The sequence below is a fragment of the Haliaeetus leucocephalus genome, unplaced genomic scaffold (genome assembly GCF_000737465.1).
Source record: "Haliaeetus leucocephalus isolate CR32 unplaced genomic scaffold, Haliaeetus_leucocephalus-4.0 Scaffold0, whole genome shotgun sequence".
Taxonomy (NCBI): domain Eukaryota; kingdom Metazoa; phylum Chordata; class Aves; order Accipitriformes; family Accipitridae; genus Haliaeetus; species Haliaeetus leucocephalus.
The window spans coordinates 9395383-9421388 of record NW_010972436.1 but is presented as its reverse complement, the minus strand read 5'-3'; the positions used below and the strand labels follow the sequence as shown (position 1 = coordinate 9421388).

At 37.9% G+C, this 26006-nt stretch overlaps 1 protein-coding gene across 1 annotated transcript in view; it reads left to right on the top strand.

Annotated features, from left to right (window-relative positions):
* Positions 1-20716, top strand: part of NEBL (nebulette) — a 91708-nt gene extending 70992 nt beyond the window's left edge. The window contains exons 26-27 of the mRNA XM_010579516.1: positions 14632-14747; positions 20132-20716. Coding sequence (XP_010577818.1) covers positions 14632-14747; positions 20132-20308 — 293 coding nt within the window. The 3' untranslated portion in view covers positions 20309-20716. The remainder of the gene's footprint in view (positions 1-14631; positions 14748-20131) is intronic.
* The last annotated feature ends 5290 nt before the right edge of the window (positions 20717-26006 follow it).

Sequence of the window (26006 nt, the reverse complement as noted above, 5' to 3'; positions counted from 1 at the left end):
TTTTAAACTGTGTATAGTCTGTAGATGGAGAAAAGTCAGAGGTGAGTATCAGTTCCTTTCAGTCATGGATATATTGTTACTCTGCTGGGAAACAACTTGATTTCTTGGTTATTTTCTAAGTCATCATCATATTATCTTAAAACCTATATAGAAGTCAGTCTGTAGGAGACAGAAATGAAGTTTGCTGTCCTCCCAAAAGCTCATGTTATGTAGGAAACCTTAGTGAATATTAGGACAGAATTTTCAAGTGCCTTTTATTGCATTTTAAAAATGAGTGCTAAAATTTCATGTATTTGGTTGGAGCCAGTGTGTTACTGAATGGCTACATGTTTACAATTTACACTTGTCTCCTTCAGCCTAAGTTCTTCAGATTCAGTTCACCTGCCGCCACCAGACCAAGTAGTGAGAATTAACACAAAGAGGCCTTGATCTGAGGCTTAAGGTCTTCCTTTCTTTATTCTGATGAAAAGGGTCTGCCACTAACACTCAGGTCTCTCATTTTTCCTTTACCTGGGAAGCTACCTTCTTTTAGTCACACTGGCCATCCAAATACACAAATTTCAACAAACCATGAAATTCCACTTATATCTTGATAGTCTCTTAATTTTTGTGATCAACCTTAAAAGTAACCTGTAGGTTGCTATAAGAAAACTGAAAATTCGTATGAGATAGTTCATTGATACTACATAACAATTGGTCAGATCCAGAAAAGATTAGGGCAAACAACCTTTGAGGGATAAATATGGCAAATGGGCATGCTGGCAATTTGACTCCAAAGTCTATGAAGACTGCAGAACACACAGTACCGCAGTATCTTCCTGTGGGATATGGGTACTTAAAGTTTTGAAGTCTTTATATAGCTTGGAGAGGAAATTAAGTCAATGAGAAACAGTAAGTCCTTTCATGTCTCTCCCTAGTGGTGTGTCCTCCTTGTGTGATATGAGCCTTATGAAGAAGAAAGGCTCCAGAGTAGCTGAACCTGCTCCCCTCCCTTTCTCCAAACTCCAGGGGTTATCTTTCTCCTTTCCTCACTAAGGCAGGAACATGTTGTAGGCCATTAGGAGAACTATTGTTTGAACTGCAGTGTAAACACAACCCTGCAAAGAGCAAATGTAGACTTCATGTATTATTGTGTATTACTCGCAACAGCATCACACTGTGTACCAGCTCATGCAGAGGGCTTTTGTTCCTCAGCCCGACACTGACATTTTAAATACTGATTTCAGGGATGTCTCCTTCTCTTCCTCTAGCACACACCAGTATCTGTGGCTCTGTATCTAAAAATGTTTATTTGTAGGATTTCCCTGGGTCTTTGACACCCAGCCATATGTACCACAGAAAATTCTAGAACAAGGAACTGTGCTGCTGCTTCTGCTCCTGGTTAGTCTCATCAGAAGACAAACTGGTCAGATGACATGGAGGAAAAAACTCTTCATTTCACACGCTGGAATTGCAGAGATGCCCCCTGGTACATTGGCCAAGGAGTCTACTTGTGTTGGGACAGTGGTAATACTCTTCTCTTCTGACAACAGATGGAAAAAGAAGAGGAAAAGAAACAGGATTTGGTTCCCTTCCTTGCTCTGTCCTTCCCATCATTTTTTATAAAAAACCCTCTGGTTTTGAGGATGGGAAGAATCACCATTAGTAAAAGACAAGTCAAATTAAAAAAGAGGGAATAATACCTGACTGCTCTTTATATTGTAATACAGAGATCTGCCTTCGATCTCCAGGTGCAGCTAGCAGGAGTACAGGGCAGAAATCCTTCATCCCTCTTCATATTCAGCTGCTAAGCTCTGTCATTTTAAGGAGGTCAAGCAGAATGACACAGCAGTTGTATTTTCTTCTCTGGCAGCCAAGGAAGAATGGTTCTTTTATGCTAGGTAGCTGAACTCTGTTTCTGTAACGTTGTTCCCTAGAGTCCAGTAATCAAATATGGCATTTGGAGGGAGAGGAATTGTAGATTTCACAGGAAGAACTATAGGCTTTTGTGGGTTTCTTGTCCCTTTTCAAGTGTATCAGCGGGCTGCACTGCCACAGAAGGCAGAACACATCAAAAGAACGCTTTGTGTACTCCCTCTTGGTGACAGTCACATCCACACTTCCCTTATCTACCAGACTTTTACATCTGTTTCTGAGTTTGGCTTTTTTTTGTTTCGAACTAGATGGTGCTTTGGTTTTGCTTCTTTTACATCCAAGCCCCCAGCAGGTTTGCCAACCTGAAATGTGTGGGAAAAAATAGTCTTATTCCACTCAACAGTGTCATGGTAAAACTGTGCTTTTCCGTCTTGGTAATCAGATGATTTTCTGTTCCTAAGTGTATAATGTAGTACAAATGCTTGCAGACGCATAATAATTACATCACCCATAAACCTCTGGTAATATTTTTGAACTTGGCTAAATACTTCTCTGTGTATGTAACATGGGCACAAGTGCATGCATATGTTTGGTACCTGTCTGATGCCACAAATTATTTAACATGAACAGTTTTTGTCATTGGAGAGCTTACACTCCTTCCAAACTAGTGAATCCTGGTCTTCCCTTCTCAAATAGATTTTTGCTGAAGTGATACAGTTTCCTCTGTAGAGGTTTGCTTTAACCACACTGTACCCCAAAAGGACAGTGCTTGTTCAGGCAGCAAGACAGAGCTCTCTCCCTTCTGAACACTCTACCTTTCATTTGAAGGAGATGTGTCTTGCTTTTTCAGCTTCTGCCTCCTGTTTTGCAGTGGTTCCTGATGCTCAAAAGGGCATAAGGGTTTTTTTTTTTCCTGATTAAAAATAATGACATTACAGCTGGAGGAGTTTTTGAAAACAGTGGGACGTTTTCTGATGTTAGAAAGGTGATACCTTTTCACCTCTAGATTTGAGGTAAGAAGGAAAATTAGATGCAAGGTTAGTTGTGAGAGTTCAGATTTCAGTTAGAAACATAGTGGGTGTCTTCCTTACACATCTGCTAAGTTCTGTGTAAGTTTCTGTGAAAAGAAGATTTCTGACTGCTTAATATATAATTTGGTCTCCTGTGGATAATCCATTTCAACCTTTTAAGCCATGTAAATCTAGGAATCCAGAATGGCAGTGGGACCACATTTATGCACTAGTTTGAGGATTATCAAATCTCTCTCTCCTAGTCTGGACTATCGGACTTCTAGTGTCCTTTGCTGAGTGCTTTGTTAATGCAGAACATGAGAGAAATTAGTCCAGAAGATTAGGTTTCATTCTCTTCCGTAACAGAGGTATGAAGTATCTGTAAAATCTCATTTTTTAATGTAAAACTTGAAACTTCATATGGCACTCCAAGTGAGGGTTAAATTAAGTTTTGATGAAGGTTTGATTTAGGGCTCTGGGTATATAACTAAATATCCCACATTGGTTGTAATATATTAAGATATAAATTGTGATTCATCTGAAAGCACATTTTCATTCAGTGTATTTTCACTGAGGATGAGTTAATGTTCCAGGGAGAGCTTTACATTTCACACTTCCAAAATATTTCTGCTTAGATTCCCTCTGCCTATCTTTAATTCCCATGCTTCTCTCCCACACCTTGACATCTGGCAGCACCAAAAGGCAATTCCCACACATCCAGGTGGAGGAGAATCCAGAAGAGATCCCATTTTCGATTTCTGTAGTGTGGCAGCAGTTCAGGCGATCCTTCTGTTCACCCTGCCAGCTGTCTGAGTTTGATGTTCCTTTTTCCTTTAAACGGTTAGTGAGCAGAAAGTGGAGGGGAAATTTTCAAGTGACTCAACAGTTGGAAGTGTTAATGGCTCCCTTGGCAAGCAGTTGTTTCAGTTATTCAGTGTGATCCCCTAGAGCAGCTTTTGATACACTTCAGAGGATTTTATATTCAGTAGACAATAAATATCATTAGTAAAATTATGTGCAGTCACATACTCGATCCTGGTTGATGCTATCCTTCCACCTTTGCTCAGATTGGTTATACCCACTATGCAAGTAAATAGCTGCACAGAAATCAAAGCACAGCTTCTGTGAGAACTTGCAGGCTTCTCTCTTTAATGCAAGTGGGCAACAGTTGATGTTCAGTAAATGTGAGTTCAAATTGTGATTGAAGGCATGTGGGTAGTGTAGCATGTTAACATAACCTTCATTTTACTAACTCTTTCCATTTGTGAGGAAGCCTAGAGCAAAAACCTGCCTATTCACAATTTAGGAAGGAATTGCAGCTTCTTGTGGTGCACCGTGGCCCCACCAGGACCAAGGATTCCTCAGGCTGGCTTTCAGACATTTTGTGCCTTCATAAATAAAAGAATGTGGTGCGGTGTGCGAGGAAAGGAAAGGCATACTGTACTCTGTTTTCTCAGCCAAGACATGCTGCAGCTGAGGTGGAATATCAGCCAAAAAAGTCAGCTGGCAACAGGATTTGTTTGTCAGTGGTACCAAATCCTGACTGCAATTTGTATTCAGAACTCCAGAGCAGGATGCCCTGTGATTTGGTTATGTTCCAGTTACAATACCAGTAGGAGAAATGGGGATATGTGCAAGTATTATGGTACACCAGTTACTAATAGATACATAGGCTAAACTCTTTGGACTGTATGGCTACCATTGACGACTAATTCCAAAATAATATTCATAGCACTTTCTGCTATAATCCATATAAAATTAATGGGGGCACTCCTTTTATATTTGAACTGCTAGAACAGTTCCTAACACATAATATAACGTCGAACATATATGTGGGAATACATGCATTAGACGTAGAGATGAGTTGAAGACCTCTTCTTTTAGAAACTATAGTAAAAACAAAATCATTTTTGCAATCCAGAAAGGTCAATGATTCTGCTAAAGCAGAAGCAACCAGCCAAGCCCCTCCGCACTCTCATGGCATCTGTATAAACTGTGCTCCAAATAAACAATCCATTCTCCGCTTGTCCCAGTTAGTAATTCTTTTGTCCTCAGGTTGCAATAGAGTATTTAATGTATTAAATCTCCTTTTGTGAGGAAAATAAGTGAATTAAACATGTAGAAAAGTTTTTGTAGCTGAATATTCAAAACGGAATTTTTTGTCAGTTGCTCTACATTTAAGTGGTTTAGAATATTCTGTGTTCATCATCATAACCCTAAAGTGACATTTTAGGATTCAAAACTGGGGACAAATAGGACTCCAGTTTTAGGGTAGTTTTATTTTTTCAGTGCTGTAGTAAGAACTGGTCAGTGGGATCTGGAAGGGGGATAAATGGTTTGTATTTTAAGTGAATTAAATTGTAAGTGAAGTAGATTGTTGTAACTGCCCATAAAATTCTAAATGTCCGCTATAGAATTCATACAGTTTCTAAAATCTCGAAAACAACTGTTCATAGAAGTTGGATGAAGACAATAATTGTTGTTTTTCATTCTAAATTGTAATTTTGTGTTGTGTTCACTTCTATTTTATCCTGGTTTTTAGTAAAAAAACCACAAAAACATGTCAGTATAAGTGAGCACTACGAACAGCCTCTTCCTATGTTTTTAAAGGCTGGTAACCTGTTGAAACATTTTGCTTACTGAATTTCCTGCGAGATCATTTACGACCCTATTTTATAACCAATACCTTTAGCTTTTGTGTGAAAAAGCTTATATTTTAAGGGGCTGCTATGGAATTACATTTATCAAATCTGTTCTTCTGAGTGTTTTATGGTCTTACAGTCCTAAATGACCTTTCTAAAGGCAGTCTTGGGAAGCTGATGGCATTTTCTGTTCATCAAAATTGTCTGCGCTGCCAAGAGAGGACTAGCTCGTGCTCTTTGCAGGCTGTGAAGTTGCCACTCACCACCTCACTGCTCTACAGTCAGACACAGTCACAGGCAGGGACTGTTTGGCATCCAGCTTCTTCTCCTTTCCTGTTGGCAGAGCACAATATTACCTGTATTTAATACTTTACAAGTCTGTGATGCTTTACAACAGCAATAATGTGTTAATGACTGCAAAGGCTTTTCAGCTGTGACTCGGTATCCTCCACCCCCTGTTCCTCAGTAGAAATGATGCTCTAAGGAATATCCACAAGCACTTTCTGGCAAAAATATTCCCTGTGTTATTGTCTTTTGATGAAGAGGGTGAATGTTCAGTTGACTGTCCTCTTTCTTTTAATGTTGACAGCAGAAAACAGGACATCCTGGGTTCCTTTCATTATTCTCTAGACTATGACATTTAATACTGCATGCAGACATGGCTTCTGGAGACTGTGCTAGCCTGGACTTTCTCTGAATATAGCCCTTTTGTGGAGTTCCTCTGAAGGGGAATGAAAGCCATACTACTTGTATTTAAAGGAAAAAATGTCCATGAGAGACTGGCTTTTTGCAGTACAGAGATTTAGACCCCTCAGAGAGGCCAGATGGACCTCAAGAAATAGATTGCTCTGAAGAAGAATATAATGGAAATGACTGATCCACTGTTCCTCAAAATATGAAGAGTTAAGGAGAAGGCCTGAATGACCAGACACATAGACCATGATGTACTAGAGAGGCAGTTTGCCAACCGTTCTTCCACTGGACTAGCTAGTACTTCTCAATTCCCACTCCATCTGCTATTGGATGCATGATGGACTTACACAGCAAAGACCAGTGTAGCCATTATTAATGATATTGGCTGTTCATACAAATCGGGAATTTTGGAACAGGTGAATTTTTTCTATGTTTTCTCTCAGGAGTAACTGAAATATGAGCTAGTCCCCCCCTAAAAGGAAAACAAATTATGAATAAAATACAGGATTCCATGTGGCATGAGCACATTAGATGTTCTTTTTCTCTTTCCTTTCAAAATTTCTTTGTTTTCTTTGACATATGCTAAACAGCTATGTGTGATCAGTTGTAATTTCATTCAAAATAAAATTTTAATTTCTTTTATTGAAACTGCTTTGAAGAGTTATAATTGTATGATTCTGCATTTCCCATAATAATCTACTTCAGCTTACATGGTGGGTACATATAGTTAGGCTTAATTATTGCTAGCTGATAAAAAGGTGTTATAAAATAATGGTGCTTAAAACAGTCTAATCATGACACTAATGAAGTTTAGTTTAAAACATTTTATTTTATCCATTGTAGTATGTCAGTAAGTAATCTTGAGAGTAGAGATATTTTGATTTTTTGCATCATGAGTAATTAATATTAGTTATTTTAAATACAAGATTCATAATTTTTTTGACCCCCCCCCCCCCATTTTTTTTTTCCAAGTATTTGAAGATTGCATGGTTTATTTCTTATATCTTTGTAATTTAGGTTATGGAAACTTCCTAAGCTTGTAATGTTCTGAATTTGCCACTGACTCCAAGTAGTTCAGAGCTTCAATTCTAATGGGGTCAGTGAGCATGGCAGATATTTATTAGCACCCTGTGTGAATTAGGCCATACTTTCAGGTTGTTATTTCAACAACCTAATTATATCTGGGCTTGATATTCCAATTTACTAACTAATACTGACTCCTGTAATGGATAGTATGTAGACAAACTGCTGCTTCTGACAGCACCACTGAGAGCAACAAGCCTGGTAGCTCAGACATCCGTGAAAGCAGCCTAACTGACGAGTAAAGGGCAAGAAAAAGAGGAAAAAAAAAAAGAAAGAAAAGAAAAGAAATGAAGGGAAAGTTACTGTTACAAGAAAAAATGCCAAGATGCCTTACCATGTTGTTTTCTACTGTTCTAAAAACAGCACTGTTCTGTATCAGGTCTCACCATCTGCAGTCTTCAGGTTAGTGCTTTTTATATGCTTATGCAGTCTGACCTATTCCCAGTAAATTTGACTGTGCTGTGCTACTGTTGCTGACTAGAAAATAATAAAACTCTATAATAGATAAGAGTTATAATCAGTTTAGAGTATGTGTTTCCATTTTCTAGTTTATTTGAAAAGTTAATGCTGAGCAATTTAACTTTAGAGATGACTGGGAATTTTTCAGTATTGTTCATCAGAAGATAGCAGTTTAATGCGAGACTTCTTTATAGGAATGGATCACTTGTGATTAATGTCCCAATGCTAAAAACCCCCATTTTATTCAGTATTGAGATTGTTACAGTTATAGCTTGACATTTTTGAAACAAAGAATCCAGCTTTATGTTGAAATATGTTTAATTTTGAAGAGTCACAAATTATAATAAACATTGAAAATTATCAAAATTAAACCTAGATCTTTTGAAATGATTGGCATAAAATTGTTTCTTTACCTGATTTTTAAAATTACTTTTTGCATGAATCTTTGAGATTTTTTTTCTTTTCATCCCAGTCTGGGACAGGAGCATTCCTGGCAATCAGTTCTTCACTGGAAAATTTATTACTGAGGTTTTCCTGATGTTATCAGTATCTAACATATCTGTACTTTTCCGTTTGTTCTCTGTACTGCTGTGACTGCTTTTTTATTGTGTCCTTTAGAGACTATCCCCTTGGTCTGTACCATGGAGATGCTGCAGAGCTATGTACCTCATCTCAGCCTCTTCACCATCTCTATCTCTGGGCAGTCCTTGCACACTCATTAAAGGCTTTAAGTTCTCTGATACCCTTTTTTACTATCAAGTAAACAGCCCTTGCTGGCTGCATTAGGCTTAATCTTCTCTAAACTTCTACTATGACTTTTTTCAAATACCGTGGAGACCTAGGATACAAGTAGTTGAACAGTGCATGCCACATGCTAGTACTCAGGAGCATTCTGCATTACATGGGATGCATTGCTTGGAGCTGGATGCTGGGACATCTGGAGGGAAGCATCTGTGAGAGGCTCAGCTCTTTTGTGGTCTGAATGCAGAGGGAGCTTGCACAGAATTGAGGTGCTTGAAGGGGCATATCTTGGGACAGCTGAGCTGATCTAGCAGTTTGCTGCCTTCTGCTGCCTGTGGCCTTGGGTACCTGGTCCTGTCTCCTTCCTTGCACTGCATCTGTCACTGGTCTGATCCCTTGCTGAGCTGACTTAACTCATCAAGCCAACAGAAAACCAACCCAGCTGAAAGGAACAGAAAGGGTGGTGGGAGTGTTAGATTGCCTCAGCCAGCTCATGGAGCATCAACCTCAGATATGCTGTGGGAATCAAGGGTGGACTGCCTGTAGCCTCTTTGAGACTTATCACCTCATGACTCCTGCCAAATTCTTTCAACACTCTTAACTTTAAGAGAGAATGATGTTTAGCACATCATCTTTAAAAACCTGCTAAAAGCTCATCTGTCATAGCAGTCAAGGTGCTTTTCTTCTCTTTTTATGTCTTTCACATCTTATCCTCACCATATCTATCCTGCCTTACTTGCTGCCAGAGTATCAAGATTATTGTTTCTGATTAGCCTGTGATATGGGCCTTCTTTAAAACTCTCATTAAATTCTTGGTTGACAACAATTATGTTCCATTTATCCTGCCGTTTGTGAAATTCTGCAGAACTAATGTGTAAACCTTCTTCAAATCTCTCCTTAAAACTGTTTCTCAGGATGCTTGTATGTTTAATGCAATGCTGGGCTGAGCTCATCTCAAGAGCTTGTACAGGAGTATACACAGCATGGGAAATAAACAGGAGGAATTATAGGGTTTGTGGTTGCCCAAAGAGGTGCAGTGAAATCTCCATCCTGAACTCAAAATTAGAGGACAGGCCCAAAGAAACCCAGCCTAACTGCAAATTTGGCCCTGATTTTAAATAGGGAATGGACTATATTATAACTAGAGGTCTCTTCCAACCCAGATCACTTAAATATTTTAATGATGGGGAGCAGCAGCCAATGTCTGGGGAAAGTGATAGAACACAAAAAAATAAAGTACCAAGCCAGAGTTTGTAACCAAAGTTACCTCTGTGACACTTTCTAGAGAAGGCTTTAAAAAGGTATCAGTTGTTATTATCTACCAGCTTCAACACAGCAGTAACAGTTTACCCTAAGGCCGTATTTCCTTAGCTACGTATTCCTGTAACTTGGACTGGGAAGTGGTCAAGGGGGTTGTGAAGTTCGGGCAGCGGCCCATCTACAGGAACAACAAGTGGGGTGTACCCGAGCACCCCAGAAGTGTAATCTAGACCTAGACTTACCCACGTCTGATTACATCACTACTTTGACAACGTTTTCTGCTGCATGGGACATAGCTGAGTAACTTCTACTGGAAGGGCAAAAGAAAGAAGGAATTGAAAGCTGTGGGAGAGGCCTTGTAAAGTAAGGCCATGAAGCCTGCTCTAGGCATTGCAATCTGTAGAAAATGAGGCAGCGGCAAGGCAAAACAGGGGAAGGACTTCAATATATGTGGAGCAACATGATTCCTGTAACAGGTTCATCTCTTTGAGGGAGCTAGTCATAATGTCAGTAGCACATAGACATGTGATGATGCTGTGTTCTGGCTCTGTTGCAACTTTTGTGCTCCTCAGAAAACCTACAACTTGATTTCTAGTGTCTTACAGGCACTAGAATTAAGCACATAATGATCATCGTCCTTTTTTACTTCCTGCTCTCTCATGTTGTTGTTGTTATTACAAAATGTTGCAATATTCTTTGTGAGTTCTCTGAAGTCGTAGTAGTGAAACCATGAATTGAGATAGCATCAAAATATGAAGTGAAATAAATGCTTAAAACTGCATGATGTCTGTAAGTAAATGAAGTGATTGTCATTTTACATCTGGTCTAGTAAATTGCAAAACTGCAGTAGTTAGCAGTGGGGATACATTGTTTTACCATGGATTGTCAAGGTTCTGCTGTACGAAAGAATGAAAGAGTTTAAGTATGGTTTTGATAAAATATATCTTGGAACCTACCCTTTAAATGATTTTTCTTTTTAGAATAAACTTTTTTTTAACCCTGTAATTATACAGTGCTCTCTTAATTATACCTTTCCTGTTGCCACAGTCTGACCTTTTTCTTTCCCAGTCCTTCTCAAAGCATGTCCTGATCGGTACACACTGTGCAGACCCCATTGTCTGCTGCAGCAAGTTGATACTTGTTATTATTCTTTCAGCTTCTTCTTTTTCTTGGAGGCTTCCTCTCTGTTTGCCTTTTATCATGTTCATTCATTTTTCTCTGTCTTTTCTCTGGGGAAGCCTATAAAGATATAGTAAGAGATATACGATAAATTTCTTCGAGTAGATAATTTAAAATGTATATCTGGCTTGCTCGGTAAGTGGGACAAGAAAAAAAAGTAAGTTTTGATACATCAGAATGCATCTGGTAAAGTCTTAATGCAACGAGAAAAAACATCCACCTCTACTTCTGGGAGCAATGGTCAGCCCTCAGCTCCCTCACCAATAAATCTGGCTTCAGCTAAATGAATTTCGTGTTCCACCACTGTGTTTTATTGTTCCCTTAGGTTAACTAAAACCATTGCTTTTTGCTGCTGCTGCAGTCAGTGATGTTATAGAACTTTATACTTTGGTCTGAGCCAAAAGATTGCAGTTAACTATGGGTGATGATGATGGTGGAAAGTCAAACTCTTTCTCTGCATCATTTAATCTCACCTTGAGTTATCTGTACATCACCAGGAACACAGCTCAGATCTGTTGTCTCTTCACTAGCCTGCTTATTTATGTGATTCCCAAATGATCTTCCAAATAGGCAACCATCTGGAGTTTTCTTAAGTACTTTTTGTAAAAAACTGTTAAAAACTATTGGTCATTTTTTGCGGCCCTACTACAGTATTCTTTTAATGGAAAAAAAAAGGTGGAATTATTCAATCAAGTGTCTTCAACACTGATATCTGCTGATATATATGCTCATATATATGATACCTAAATGAAGGACTAGAAGACAATTAGCAAAGCTAATCCTAGAAATTCCTTCTTTTTGATAGTATAGAATCTTTTTCTAATATTTCAGCTTCTAATGCTTCCTAAAATTTCTCCTGCTTTGGAAGAAATGCTTTATTTCCTGTTTTTTTTTTTTTTATTTCTGGGTTTACGGTTTCCATTGTTGCAGGTAAATTAGCAAACAGGTTTGCTGAGACAGTTTGACAGAATTCTCTCAGACTGTGAGAAGCTGATTACAAAAGAGGAAAGAACGTCTCAGACCTGCTGCTGACAGTTGTCACAGAGGCAGGAGGCATGAGTTATCCTCCCCAAAATAAGCCTGTCAGTTTGGAGGCTATAATAAAGCTGGCCATCAGTACACTTGCTGCATTACACTGACAAGGGATGATTGGTAGGAATTGAGAAAGATCTGTTCTGGGGAGAAGGAATCGAGTAAAAAGTTTCTACCAGTGTCTTCACTTTTAGGAAGAAGAAAGGGACTCTCAGGGGGTCTGCCCCTGCCGGGGACCAGGGAAAAGCTACCAGCCCTTTGTAGCTGCAGAGTGGGCAGTCACTGATCAGCGGCCATTGTCAGCTTAAGATACTGCTTTCTATTAAGTTAAAAAGTTTAAGCTGTTTTCAGCTTGTGTGTTTTCAACCCACATAACCAATTTACTGCTGGTATGAGGAGATGAGACTCCGGTGGCTTCTATGAACTGACCTACGTTTATGCTGGTGGTGAATTAGGCAAAACACATTCATTCCAGCTTGATTGCAGAACCTTTGATTAAATGATGGTTTTTTCTCTATTTTCTCATGAAGGGCTACATCTGGTCATGTAGAAATAGCTTGTAACAACACTGAAACATAAATTATTTCATGAATTACTTAGGACTATTCACTTAATGCATGATAATCCTGTGAACATGTTAACGAGCAGCAATTCTCTGATGATTAAACTGCCTTAAAATGTCTTTGTACTCATATGTCATTAGAATGAACTTGGCACTCCTAAAACATCCATTATTCATCATGTTCCAGTGTTGCATCTGACTGTGTATCACTTTAATTTCACTCACTTAACAAAGCAATCTATTCATTACAATAGTTTGAAACATGTTTTCTAAATCAGAAAAACCCTAGTTAAATATACAGTGTTAAGTATCTTTACAAGTATAGTAGAGCAAAAAGTAACATCCCAAATTGTAATTACATACTTGGTGCATTTGAATATGCTAACTAAAACTAAATGGATGTTTTAAGAAGAACCTTTGTTAAAATCAGTGGTTTTGTTAGCTGGGGAAGCATGATAGGTAAAGCACCTTGCTGAAAGCACAAGATTGACTTTTCTTTCTGAAATAGTTCAGCAAACATTTTCTTGTTAATCCTTTTTCACACACATTTATTGTCCTGATCCTGAAGAAGCAGAGAAGGACAGAGTGTTATTACTGCAAATATAAATACTTCTCCTAATTTTTTTTTTTTAGTGCAGGTTTCCTGCTTCTCCCATGTTTTTTCATTTTAAAAGTCCTGGGTCCTTCCATACATTTTGAACCCCATTAAATCCTACATTAGCTTTGCTCTTTTTTGATTCTGTGTGTGATGGGTGCTCCTGAAGTTCCCAGCAAGACCAAGAGATGTATCTCAAAAAGTGTCAGACTGCTGAATGATTCCATGTTTGAAGATTTTTGACTCATGGGCCGCATGGTCTCCATCTCCTGTAAGCAAAAGATGGCTTTTGTCAGAGGAGTTAGAATACCAGCTAGATGGACCACTTGAAGAAGTAGCAACAGAAATGCATTTTCTTTTCAGTGTAGCTAAATGAATTTCCAGTTGAACTAGTAAAATTCTGGTAACAGTGGAGAAGGGCTAATAACCTCCATACAAGCCAGAAGTCTTTATTCTCAGAGTGCGTGAGAGTCTTTAAAACATGCACAAATATGCGGTGACTAAACTTTTAATCTTTAGCTTTTGAAAACCACTTCAGTCTCTTAATTTTGCTTTAAAAATGCTTATTGGGTTTGCTAGGAAAATAGTGAGTCATCACTTATGCTGTGCTTATTTCTCGCATATTTTTTGATCAACCATGTTTTTAACTCATTCTGTTTTGGTCTTGCTGAAGTAAGGTGTTTGAGCAGATATGGAAGGTTTACGAATGCTTTCCTAGTAAGCTGTAGAGGTAGAGAGTCCTTGTTGGTTGTATTAATAACTCTTTCAGCAGCTCTTGGTACAATAAAAGTCAACATGTTAATGATTAGCATACAGAATTGTTAAGATAATGTAATTGTTAAAATAATGTGAATAAAATATGTGTGAAAGAGATGGAACAATTGTGTGGTAAGAGGAAGATACTGAAAGAGGTGGACTTGGAAATACTTAAGTAACCATTGATCTCTGTGTTTGGCTAAGAAAGTTGGTGGAATCAGAATAAACTGAGAAACCCAACCGTGGGCTCACTTTTTTACATTTCTGTCTCTTCCTGTGAATCACAGTCCTTCTTTGTTCATAGCCCAATAAATACAAGTTAGTTTGCAATGAGTTAAGAGCTAATTGCAGAGAATTTCTACTGAAACATTTCAAAACTGTATTAGTATATAGCTTTTTTCATCAATCTTTCCTTTAAAAATGGTAGTTTATGGCACATGATATTTAGTGCGTCATCTGTGGCAGTATCAAAATTTAGTGGTGTCTCAAGCTTTTGTACACCTTTTTGTGGTCAGACTAATTAAGATATTTGAGCTTTTCTTTCCAGCTAACCTTGACAGTGTTTGTGGATATATTGCTATGGCTTTACATTTATGTGTAATTCTACCTATGGAAAGCCCTATGTTGTATATGGAAATCATTCTGAACTGTTTCATACTGAGGAACTGTTATTTACAATGCAAATAATCTACAGTTTCTACAAAATGCTAGATAAGGACTTTTTTAAAAACTTAATTAATGTGTCTGTATTTCTTTAACACACAGCCCCTGTTCTCCCTGGGGCATATCAGCAAAGCCAGTCCCAGGGATATGGATACATGCACCAGACCAGTATGTCATCCATGAGGTCCATGCATTCACAGCCTCATTCAGCAGGTCTGGTGAGTATTGGATTTGAAGAATGATTTTATTTGGTAAGCAACATCATCAGCTATTGTGAAATCTCTTAAATGAGTGAATTGGTACGCTTGAGTTCTGTAGTTGGGCTATTTGACTGTCCTAGTCCTAAATGCAAGTGATAGTCCTCAGATATAAAAAAGATTAAGTGACTGAGGGCAGTGGCAAGAACTTTTATGTCAGAATGCATTAAAAAAAATTATTTATGATCTCCAGAAGGCAGACAAATAACTGAATCTTCTGTCTACTTAAAACAAATAGTAAATGCTTGGACAGTATTTCACAGGCTGAGCTTTGATGAATTCAGGCTTCTAGCACTGGATGAAAACCACAGTCTCTTATGATGACCCTGTTGGTTTAAATTTGTTTCAGATTTTTTGACCTGCTGATTTTGTACTTATATAAACTTACCTCAGACTCCATATTGGTGTGCCCTTCCTAATTCAACAGGAGAGTCATGCATGCACTCGTGCCTGATCCAAATCGAGTTATACTGCTGGGTGACTGAGAAGAAGCTTTATCATGAAACCATGGCCACAGTCATGAATTTCTTAATTGTGCTGGATGGGAATGTAAAGCTGGAGTGAATATTTCATTTTAGAAGTAACTGGTCATGGAAGGAGAGCTGAATGGGTATTCAGCTGGAATTTTTAGGAAATTGAGCTTCTTTTTCCTTTTGGAAATCTTTACATATAAAGTTCAGTTTTAATGGTTATCATATTATTTTTTATCATATCACTGCCTAGAGATTTCATAGTTCAGATCCAGTCACCTTTTACCTTAAAAATATTGACTTGTAATTTTGAATTTTAAACTATTTTGAATGGATGTATATTTGCTACCTCAGTCACCTCTTTAGAGATGAAATATTTAGTTATGAACTAAACTGAGAGCTTGCTAAGCTGAAAAAAACTGTTTTCAAGATTAGCTGAAACTTGTATTTTTCTTTAAGACTGAAACTCCATGGCATTTTATGTTGTAAAGATCATGATGTTCTATGAGGTTTGGGTGCTTTCAGGCTTGCCACTTTCTCAGCTGCTTGGGGACTGAGGGGGCTAACTTGCTGGGAAGTCTGGGATCCAGATACCTGCATCTTTTGGTGAGCCAATAACCTGAGAAACTCTTTGGACACCTGCATGACAGCTGTGAGGCAGCTGATACTGGAATCAACCATTAATTTCCAAGGATATCGCAAGGCACCTGGGGAGCTGGCTGCTTTCCAAAAGGGCCAGAGTCCAAAAAATGGGAGACCTGGAAGCCTGGGCTTTGCCAGCAGATTTGCTAGTCAGTGGGGAGCAAAGCAAACAGTCTTCAAATCCAGCAGACAGAGAATGGAGATGCCTGCAAATCTCAAAATGCACTTAGCAGCCTTCATAGCTATGTGGGCAGGTAGATGGCTACTATTTCCCTGATATTTCTATCTCCCAGTGACTGATCTGGTGGGCTACCTGTTGAAACAATATCATTTCAGTCATCTTGAGAATCATCATTTGCCTCTCCTTCCAGAATGGGGAATGCAAAAGTAAATAAGAAAAGGAAGAGAGTGAAGTTAAAGCATTTAAAAAATAAAGGATTGACTGTCTCCTTTCAACAGGATTTCTTATCCCTTTTGTGAAACTGTTATAATTTGACATTCTTTTAAGGGATAATAGTTGTTTATCATGGGGAAAAAAGGAAACAGCAACTGATCTTATCACGCCCCAGGGTGATGATTCTGCTCCAAAAGAGGTATCTCAGATACAGCTAGAAGCCTGGCATCCTCCCTTGCCTTTCCACCTTCACATCAAAAGACTGTCTTTTATTTAGCTTGTGCATCTTATCCAGGCGTGCTGGGCATGTTACACTCAGCTGTTGGGGTGGCACAAGGGGTTCCCAGTGTGTGCTGGAGGAAACTTCTGGTTGGGGATGTGTTTAAGTGTAGCGATTCGCACAGACTGAAGATGGAAGGCAGCCTTGGAGTGCTTTTCAAATGCAGTGTGGACACGCACTAGGAGATCTGATAAACTTAAACACTGTTAGGTTCATTGCTTTCAGCTGCCTGTTTGGTTCTGGGCTTGGAGCAGTACTGCCAGAGATGCAGCCATGTCTGGCTAAGCCAGGCAGAGGGAAGAAAGAAGTAAGAGAAGAAAGTAAGAAGGGGAAGAGACGGGAGGAAAGAAATCCCAGCCTGAATACTGGTCTCAAAGCACAAGCAGTTTTTGAGACTTAATGAAAAGCAATGAAGGTGGCAAAGCCACCCATAAGTTTGGCCAGCACATCTCTAGGGCGAGGGTGATTAAGATCCCATGGTTTGTATCAGGGTGGGGGTGATTGGAGAATTAGCTGCTGTAGTAAAACCTACTCCTTTCAGCCGGTTTATTGCACTGTTTTCAAATCAGGGTCTCAAAAGACATAAGTTCATTTTATAATTATGTCCACCAATTTCCTGTACTGAGAAATAGAAATTTTCTAATTTCTAAATTTTCAAATTCTGGTTGATTTAGTTTTGAGCATGATCCTAACACAGTCTCTGCGTAGATTTTTTTCCTAGATAAATTGTGTTATTTTCTGATTCTTAACTTTTGCTCACTTTCTATGAGCAGTTTTGCATAATGGGCTGAATTATATTGTTGCTCAGAGTATAGAATGTTTTATAACAGACCCCTGAAGGCTCTTTCCCTCTTTGGAACATAACAGAGGGTGTTCTTATGTTTTTAGATAACTAAAAGTGATAGGAAAGCAAAACCTAGGTTGCAAATTGACTTTCCTTGATAGCTGTTCTATGTGAAGGACACTACAACAGGTACTTTTCCTTGCAAGGAGCAATCCATAGAATAAGTATCAACTGGTGGATGAAGTGGAAATATGCATCTATCAGCTCACATCTGGCTGGGGAGCTGGGAATATGAGAGCTGGGCTTCAGTACTTCATATGCACAAGACTTACTGTTCTGTCTAAGCAGTAGCTGCAAGTTAGACCTTTGAGGAGGTGGGAGATAAGTGAGTGTTTGACTGTTTTACAGAAACCCCAACCTTTTCTTATACCCTCTTGTGCTCTCAGTACTTGCTAAACTCACTGCTGACAGAGAAATAATTCACTAAAATGCATTTTAGAAATCCCTGCTTGGAGTCCTTTAAGCATTGTAATTCTCAATTATATAGCCCAGACTACACTCTGAAGTGATAATTAGGCATTAAATGCTAACAGGATTATTATGGAGATTTCTCCTGACAGCCATTTAGCACCTAATTAGGTGTTAAGGCCATAAATTTAGGTTTCTCAGCAGCATTTAGGGCCCTAATAAATTTTTTTAAAGTTTGAAATTACTAGCTTCTCTTCACAACTGTGCTACTACAGTGATGTAGTCTGCCTAAAAGGAGACAGCACTAGTATGTCCTATACCATGATGTTCTAAGGATGAGTGAGCATCCTTCTGGGTGAGTAAAAACAACTGTTTTTTTCCAATTATATGTTACTTTAAAAAAACATTTAATCTCTTGCCCCAGTCTTTGCCCATTTAAGGGAGACATATAAGCATGGCTCAGAGGAAAATCTATTCTCTGCCTTATGCCAGATATGGACTTACTACCATTTTTCTTAAATGGACCTTTTTTTGAAATAAATTCTTTAAAGGACTAACTGCTGCTGAGCTTGTTGTAATAGCATATTCTCCACTGTTTTTTTTGGAGTTAGTTTAAGGCTCAGTAGAGAGATCAATTGAAATAGTTGGAAAAAATAAAATTCTCAAAGGCACAGACCATTCCTTAGGGTCTTCTGACCACTGGTTTTCTAGTTTGTGAATCTTTAAGGAATTATTGGTGATGATAGAACCCTCCCAATTTGTTGCTTTGATGTAGTGCATAAACAATGATGCTTTTTTTCATCACCTTCCATGAACACTTGGAAGACATTAAGGAACCACCAAGAAACCACATACCTCTGGTAGAAGATCACTTTTGGTCGCAGCCTGTAGGGTGGCAACACTACAAGGGATGACAGAGGACAATTATACAGAGCAAGACTCAAATACAGTTCAGAGTAGGCTTGTCAGGAATGGTAGTGGTCTCCAGTGTTTAACCAGGAGTTGATTTCTCTGTAGTGTTTAATCTGCACTACCAATGATAAAGGCAGAATCAAGACAAAAGTGTATTTCTAGCAGGGGAACAGTAATAATGTGTTGCCCTATAGTGTTTGGATTAGATGATCCCACATTTCCAACATGTGACAAATGACTTACTGTGTGTGGAGGAATCTCCATCTTTTCTGAAAATAATTTCATTAAAAACCCTCAACCCCCCATATATGAGATGGATTAAAATTAATCCAGACCTGTTTTCCTCAGCTGGGAAGCAGAAAAAAGTTTGCTGTCTCTTAAAAGGTTCAGACAGTAGTACTAGGCATTAACTCAAACATTGACTGTTTTTACCTTTTTTTCTCTTTGAATCCTTGTAGCAGAAAAATTGAGCTAGATATGGTGAAATATCAAAAATTGCTGGTAGGGAAATTGAATATTATCAGTGATGCTTGAACTGCTCTTGACTTCTGTCAAGAGCCAGGGTAAGGAAAAGCAAGTATCCCTGGGAATTTTAAAATGAGCTAGTTTTTTTGTTCTGTTAAGATACAGGAGTAGACTGTTCCCTCTGAGTTTGAAAATCCACTTTGAATTCCAGCATTTTATTGGTTATAAGTGGAAATAAATACTCTTATTTAGAAAGAAAATTAAAATCTTGGCTTACAGTGGACAGAGGTGTAGAGAAATTTGGCTTAGCTAATGATAGGCCTTGGTGTTCTGTTTAGATCGATCTTTTATCTGAATATGCAAAACCGAGTATTAATAAAAAGTATTTTTGCAGGCTTTTAAAAATCTTGTCTTTTTTTCATTAGATAGTAATACATTCCTAATTCTTAATTTGGGGTAAAATCCTAATGAAATGAAGGACATTCAGTGAGATGGCAGAGTTAATGACCTGGATGAAGAATGTGTTTCTTTTCTGTAGTGAAGACACAGGAGAAGCTATTTGGGAGTCATGCAAATAGGGAGCAGAAGCACAGCTAGCCATGGCTAGATGTAATGAACTGTTACTAGTGAATGTATGAAACAACAGGTGGAATATTTCAAGAGGCAGTGATTGGCTTGAAATCTGTTTGTATGAGGACTTTGGACAATGCAGGTTCACAAAAAGAATTATTTTGGTACTTGGAAAAAGGGGCTGTATTCACTGCATATTTGCCAGGGTGGAGGGTGTACTGTTTCTTTTCAACAGGTAACTTGTGATTTCTCCCTCTGTTCTTTTTCCTGCTCTTTTCATTTTCTTTGTGCAAAGAAGAGAAGGAATCTATCTCTGTTTAGGCTTGAGACTTTACAGCCTTGTTTTCTTTCCTTCAACAGAGAACATACAGAGCTATGTATGACTACAGTGCTCAAGATGAAGATGAAGTTTCCTTCAGGGATGGTGATTATATCATCAATGTGCAACCAATTGATGATGGCTGGATGTATGGTACTGTTCAGAGAACTGGGAAAACAGGAATGCTTCCAGCAAATTATATTGAGTTTGTTAACTAATTTTTGTGTCTAGTCCTTTGAGCTTTATTATGATTTACTCAAAACCTAACCCTTTAGAAAAAGTCAGAAGAATCTTTTAAGAGTACATGTTCATTACTTTAACACTGCTGTAACAGTCTGCATTCTCACTCAGAATCCAGTTTAGAGTCCTTCAAAGTAAAGATAAATAATCAACAAGAAGCTCAGAGCTTTGAAAAGAGCATTGCATATAATAGCGCTCCCTCAAAATGAAAAACATATATGGAAGCCTGGTGCTGCCAATCCTGTAAAGGTTTTAGTCAATTAGTTGTAAAGGGGAAATACCTTTTCCCTACACCTCAAAGACATTATTTCTCTTTATAATAACAACCATAAAATCGATTCACTTCTTATGGCACTCTGAAGTCACAGGAGGTTAACACACTGAGTTTGAACACATCTTCAGATTATTAGGGAGGTGTTTAATGTTTGAGCAGTTAGCATCCGAATAAAAATTAAAATGCTAAGTAGATAATTCAATCATTTGAAATAATGACAAGTAATATGCTACTAAAAAAACCCAAATAAAACCCCCTACTGCCCAGCAGCCTTACAGTAAACAGGTCTGTTTTGACAGCAAAAATTTCCTGACTCTTGCATACCCACATTTATTCCTGGATTACCCTTTTTCTCTTATTTCCAACAGTGACCTCTTCTATCAGCTTTGCTTGCATCCCAGTCCATCAGTTAGATCCGTGCCTGAATTCATGGTTCTTTGGCATCTTTTCCACAGAAAATTCCTTGCAAAGACTATCTAGAGTATAAAACCTGTCAACTCTTCTGTTTCCTTCTAATAATACTTAGCATTTAAATAAACTTCCATTAGGGCAATGTACAACAAATACTTCATGTTAGTTCCTTTACCTTCACCTGTACTGCTGTAAATAAATATCCTGTGTGAGGCCCCAGTGCTGTGCAGTCACACAAAGCCTGCAGTTACATCCCTCCTTCTTACTACAGGTAACTCACTTAATGGCTGCTTTGCTGATGAGCTAATGTACCTACCCCTGCTTCAGAAATACTTGCACGTCCATCGAGGAGTGGAGGAGAGCTCTGGTTATTGTAGTGCATTTCAGCTCAATGGCCTATTGCCTCAGTTTCCTCCAGCAATCTTGGTGATCCAACAGTGGGTTTTATGCTTGCCAAATGATTAACAATGGAGAAATATTATGTTTTCTTTTACTGATTTAATCTTTCTCATAACTGACACCGAAGGGAAAACTAACTAAACAGAAGTCCAACATATTCCATGCCATCATGCTTCAGTTTAGCCATCCATAGAAAACAGTCAAAATATTTTGCTGGCAAACCTTCAGATACGCTATTTGGTGTCTGGTAACTTATGATCAGAACTGAGAGATCCAGGTCTCGGTCTGTGAGGCTGAGGAGAGGATCAAATAACTGGTGACATAATGGACCTGTAAGAGGGACTGTATCAGCAGGCTTGGGTCACAGGGAAGGTGCTTTTCCTTTGACTGGATGCCAGGAGGGTGCCGTGTTCCTTCCCAGGGAGAAGCTCTGGGAGGAAGAACAAAAGAGTTAAAGATTCACATGGGAACTTACTCATGTGGATGCATACATGTGTAAGGAAGAAGATGGTTTTGCTGATAGTATCAATTCTGGTGTTCAGCCATCTGCTGGAGAAGTTAATTTTGGAGTAGGTCTCAGAACGTTGAGCTTGCACTGGCTTTCTTCTGTTTCTGAAATTTTTAAAGTAGAATTAAATATAGAGTTTACAGACAATTTTGTATTTCTCGTTTCACAAAGTAAGCAAGCCTGCAATGTCTATTTAAAGAATAAAGAAGGAATGCAGTATGGTGGTGTTATGTCAACTGAAAGTTATCAATGCAAATGCCTGGTAGTTCTATTTTTGCATACAATTAGGAATTGGAAAGCTTATGCAATTTTTTTTAGGTGTTGCTAACACAGGGCTGATCCCAGCTGCCAAACAGGGAGGAATGACTGCGCTAAAAAAAAAAAAAATTAAAAAATGACCATGACTGTGGAATTGCCTATGCTTTCTTGTCAGCTGCCTAATTTCAAGCCTAAAGCTGACCAGGAGCATCTAACTTCAAAAAATGTCATTTAAAATTAGGAATGCAATACTGTAAATGTGCAATCTGTATGGGTGCTGTCATTTAAAATTCTTGAAAGTTTTGCATATAGGGCTGCTGCTGTGACAGACCCTTATGCATTACTGGTGACTTCCACATTAAATTAGCAAGCTTTGCAAGTCAAATGGCTTTTCAAAAGGCTGTTGTGGTAAGCTGAGCTAGAAGCTCTGAAGGAAGCAGTCTGCTTCCCTGTTGGTTTTCATCACCAGCCATCAACATCAAGGAGAGAAATCCCATCTTACGATGGCTAGCAAATTTTTCTGATGATGCCTGAGGCAGAATTGGCTATCCCTTGCTGCTGTGCTGCTCTATTAGCTGTGTAATGCTGACAACTGTAAAAACAAGTTGTCAGTTTCTTAACCAGATATGAATAAAAAGAAATACAGGGAATAGATATATTGCATCAAGTTGCAATTTTTAGTGACTTATAAAAAAGAAAGTCTCGACCTATAAATACATTAGCATTCTTCCCAAGTGAGGAGACAGCTTACAGTGAACACTGTAGGTATAGTGAAAAGTAAATCAGGAAATGAGCATTTGATGACATTAGAGAACTATGTTATGCTAAACAATGGAAATAAAATTTCCTTTATGAATTTTGAATATTCATTAGCCTGGCAAAGCAGCTAAAGCAATTTGCAAAATAAAAAAGGTCAAGAAAACAAAACAGTATGTGAATTGTATTTCTCTTGAGAATGGTATGTCAGCAGAATTATTAAGATCTGTTTTAAGTTACTTATTCATGTAGTCAGGTTTTTACGTTGTATATGCTTAGTAATTTGTGTTCATGTGGAATGGTTCCTGCTTTTTGATATAAACCAAACTTTAGTGTCATTATGCAGCTTTGTTCTAAGCAATGCTATCAAAGGCCCAAAATTATCAGAGTGCAATTATAAAAATGTTTTTTAAGATCTAAAATTTGTAAGGTAGTGAAAGTATGTCGGCAATTAAGTTGTGCCAGCACAGGTTTTACAAGGCGTATGTTGGAGCCTGTTACATGCAGTGGGATATAGGTGTGAACAGACGTTATATGCTGTCTTGTCACCTTTAAAGTTATGTATTCCTTTTTAACACAGCATGTTCCCCTCACTGTACTTTCTTCCTGTAGACAACATTTTTGTGGGGAAAGGAAAAGACTTTTAAGGAGCCAAATTCCCCAAGATGTTCCAAAGTTCAGGTTGGAAGTTCACACATTTCCATTTTAAGCATTTTAGAAATAAAGAAGATAAAATATGCTGTAATTCTTGCTAACACGAGTAGAAACATGGAAAACAACACAGAGCATATTCATACATATATACAAGAACAAATGGGTGCCTTGCTTTTCATTACTCTTTCTTGCCTGGCTAATCTTCATTTTCTAAACAAAGCTACTTACAGATACTGCAGCTGTAATTTTTCATGATGGAACATTAGCATTTAATCTTGATGAAACAGGGTTTCCTTGATTACATTTGACATACCATAAACCACTTCAGCAGATTGGGATTTGACAGAGAATCACCTCCCATGGATTATATTTTTGACAAATATGTCCCTACCAAGTGTTCCTCGGGGATATGGAAGGTCTCCAATACTTGGGAAAGGTAATAATTCTAGTTTTAACTGTACAGTGACTGCATGTCATCTTGTACAATGAAAAAGAAATGACAAATACAGAAGTCTTTGGCAGAAAGTGGTACAGGGTATAAAATGTTAGATTTTAGTTATGTTGATTAATACTCCATTTAAAATACAGAATACGCTTTAGTTAGTAAATGTTTAAATAATATACTGAAACAGACAAAAGATGCTGTTGAAAGATCTCCAAACTGATGTGCTGGCAAATGCAAAGTATTGGTGAGCTGTAGAAGAATAAACCATTTTGCAATGCTTTAGTGATTTTCTCCAGCTTTATGCCATAGGAACCCCATCTCTCCTTTTGAAAGAAAACCTGAAAGCTATATTTCCTAAACTGCCTGCACTACAACAGTATAGTCAAAGAAATTTCATATGCTTCTTGTGTCTGATAAATAGAATTTGCATATTGTACTTAAGTTGTAATCCAGTTGTTGTTGACATTTGTTTAATTATTATTATTTTAGGGGGGGAAATAAGCTATACTGTAGCATTTCAATCGTGTATTTAATATTACTATTAGAAATTGCTAGACCATTGGAAGACAGCAATGACTGTATTGACATTGATTAGCATGATTTGGAAACTCTCTCAGCTGTTGGTTTTTGCAGTGTGACATAAAAAGCAAAAATGAACCGCTGTGCAGTTTGGCTTATGTTTGCTTTAAAGTGTGTCAAGTTTTAGTTATTTTGCAAAACTGTACTGTATTTGGGAGTATACAATTATGAAGGTAACAATTGTTTTTCAAAGAACAGATATACTTACTCTTGGATCATATGATGTATCATCTTAATATGGCTTTTGTTATGCAGAAAGTTAACACCAGCTATTAAAATATATTTTAGTAGAAATGCTTTAATTCCTGTTTCTTCCTCTACACTGTGAATATTTAAGCCTTGGTGGACTAGAGCAACATCATGCTGCCCAAAGTACTAACCTATGCAAACTAGTTCACATTTTAGTTGATGTCACAGTGGATGTAACATAACAATTTATTTTGCATAACATTAAAGGTCATTCAAATAAAATATTAAACCCAGCACTATGTATGTATTATATTCATAAACAATACTCTGCAAAGCTACCATACCCATTAATATAAGCTATCAAAGATGTATGTTGTTTTAACTAAGGAAGCTTTGAGTTTTCAAACTTCAGTAGAATATTTAGCACTATTATTCTTCAAGCTTGATCTCAGAAAATAGTTTCCTAAAACACCATTTTATTTCAGAAGTGCCCTCTCCTCAGAGGGTTAATTTGCTTTTGCAGTCTGTATTTGTAACCCTTCAATAGAACAGGGAGTTACAGTCCATGTCTTTTGGTTTGTTTAAATAAGCAAAGGTAGTAAGTGAAGGAGGTCTGCTGATTTGACTGATATCAGTTTGCTGGTCTTTGTACGGGCATTTGGTTAGGCGTGCTCTCAGTGCAACACTAATGAAAACAAATTGGATTACCGGCCTCTTCAAGACAATTTTATATACAAATGTGGTCCTTGCGTTATCTTTATTCACGTACACAAGTAAATTATTTTTACAACATTGTAAGAAAGTTTAAGTTAAAATAAAATCCAGAATTATTTTGGAACTGCTGTGCCTGTAGTTGAAGAAGATTATTATGCATAGGGCCATGTTATATTTATTTGAGTGTTAAGCATACAGTCCAATGGACTGCATTAGAATCTTTTAATTTTTATCAAGTGTTAGTTTGAAGAAGGCTGTTAGCAATGAATGAGGACAAATAGCAGCTACAAATGGAGCCGGTTGGTTCATTCTAGGTAAGTGACATACAGTTGCTACCACACTAATTTTCTCCTTAAGAAATACATGTTAGCATTTTCTATGAAGCTTAATTAGTTACAGAGCTTTGATTCCATGTTCTGTGGTGCTTTTATATGTTGAAATGCTGTCACTATAGCAAAATCCAATTTTTTATATATACTGTAGCAAACA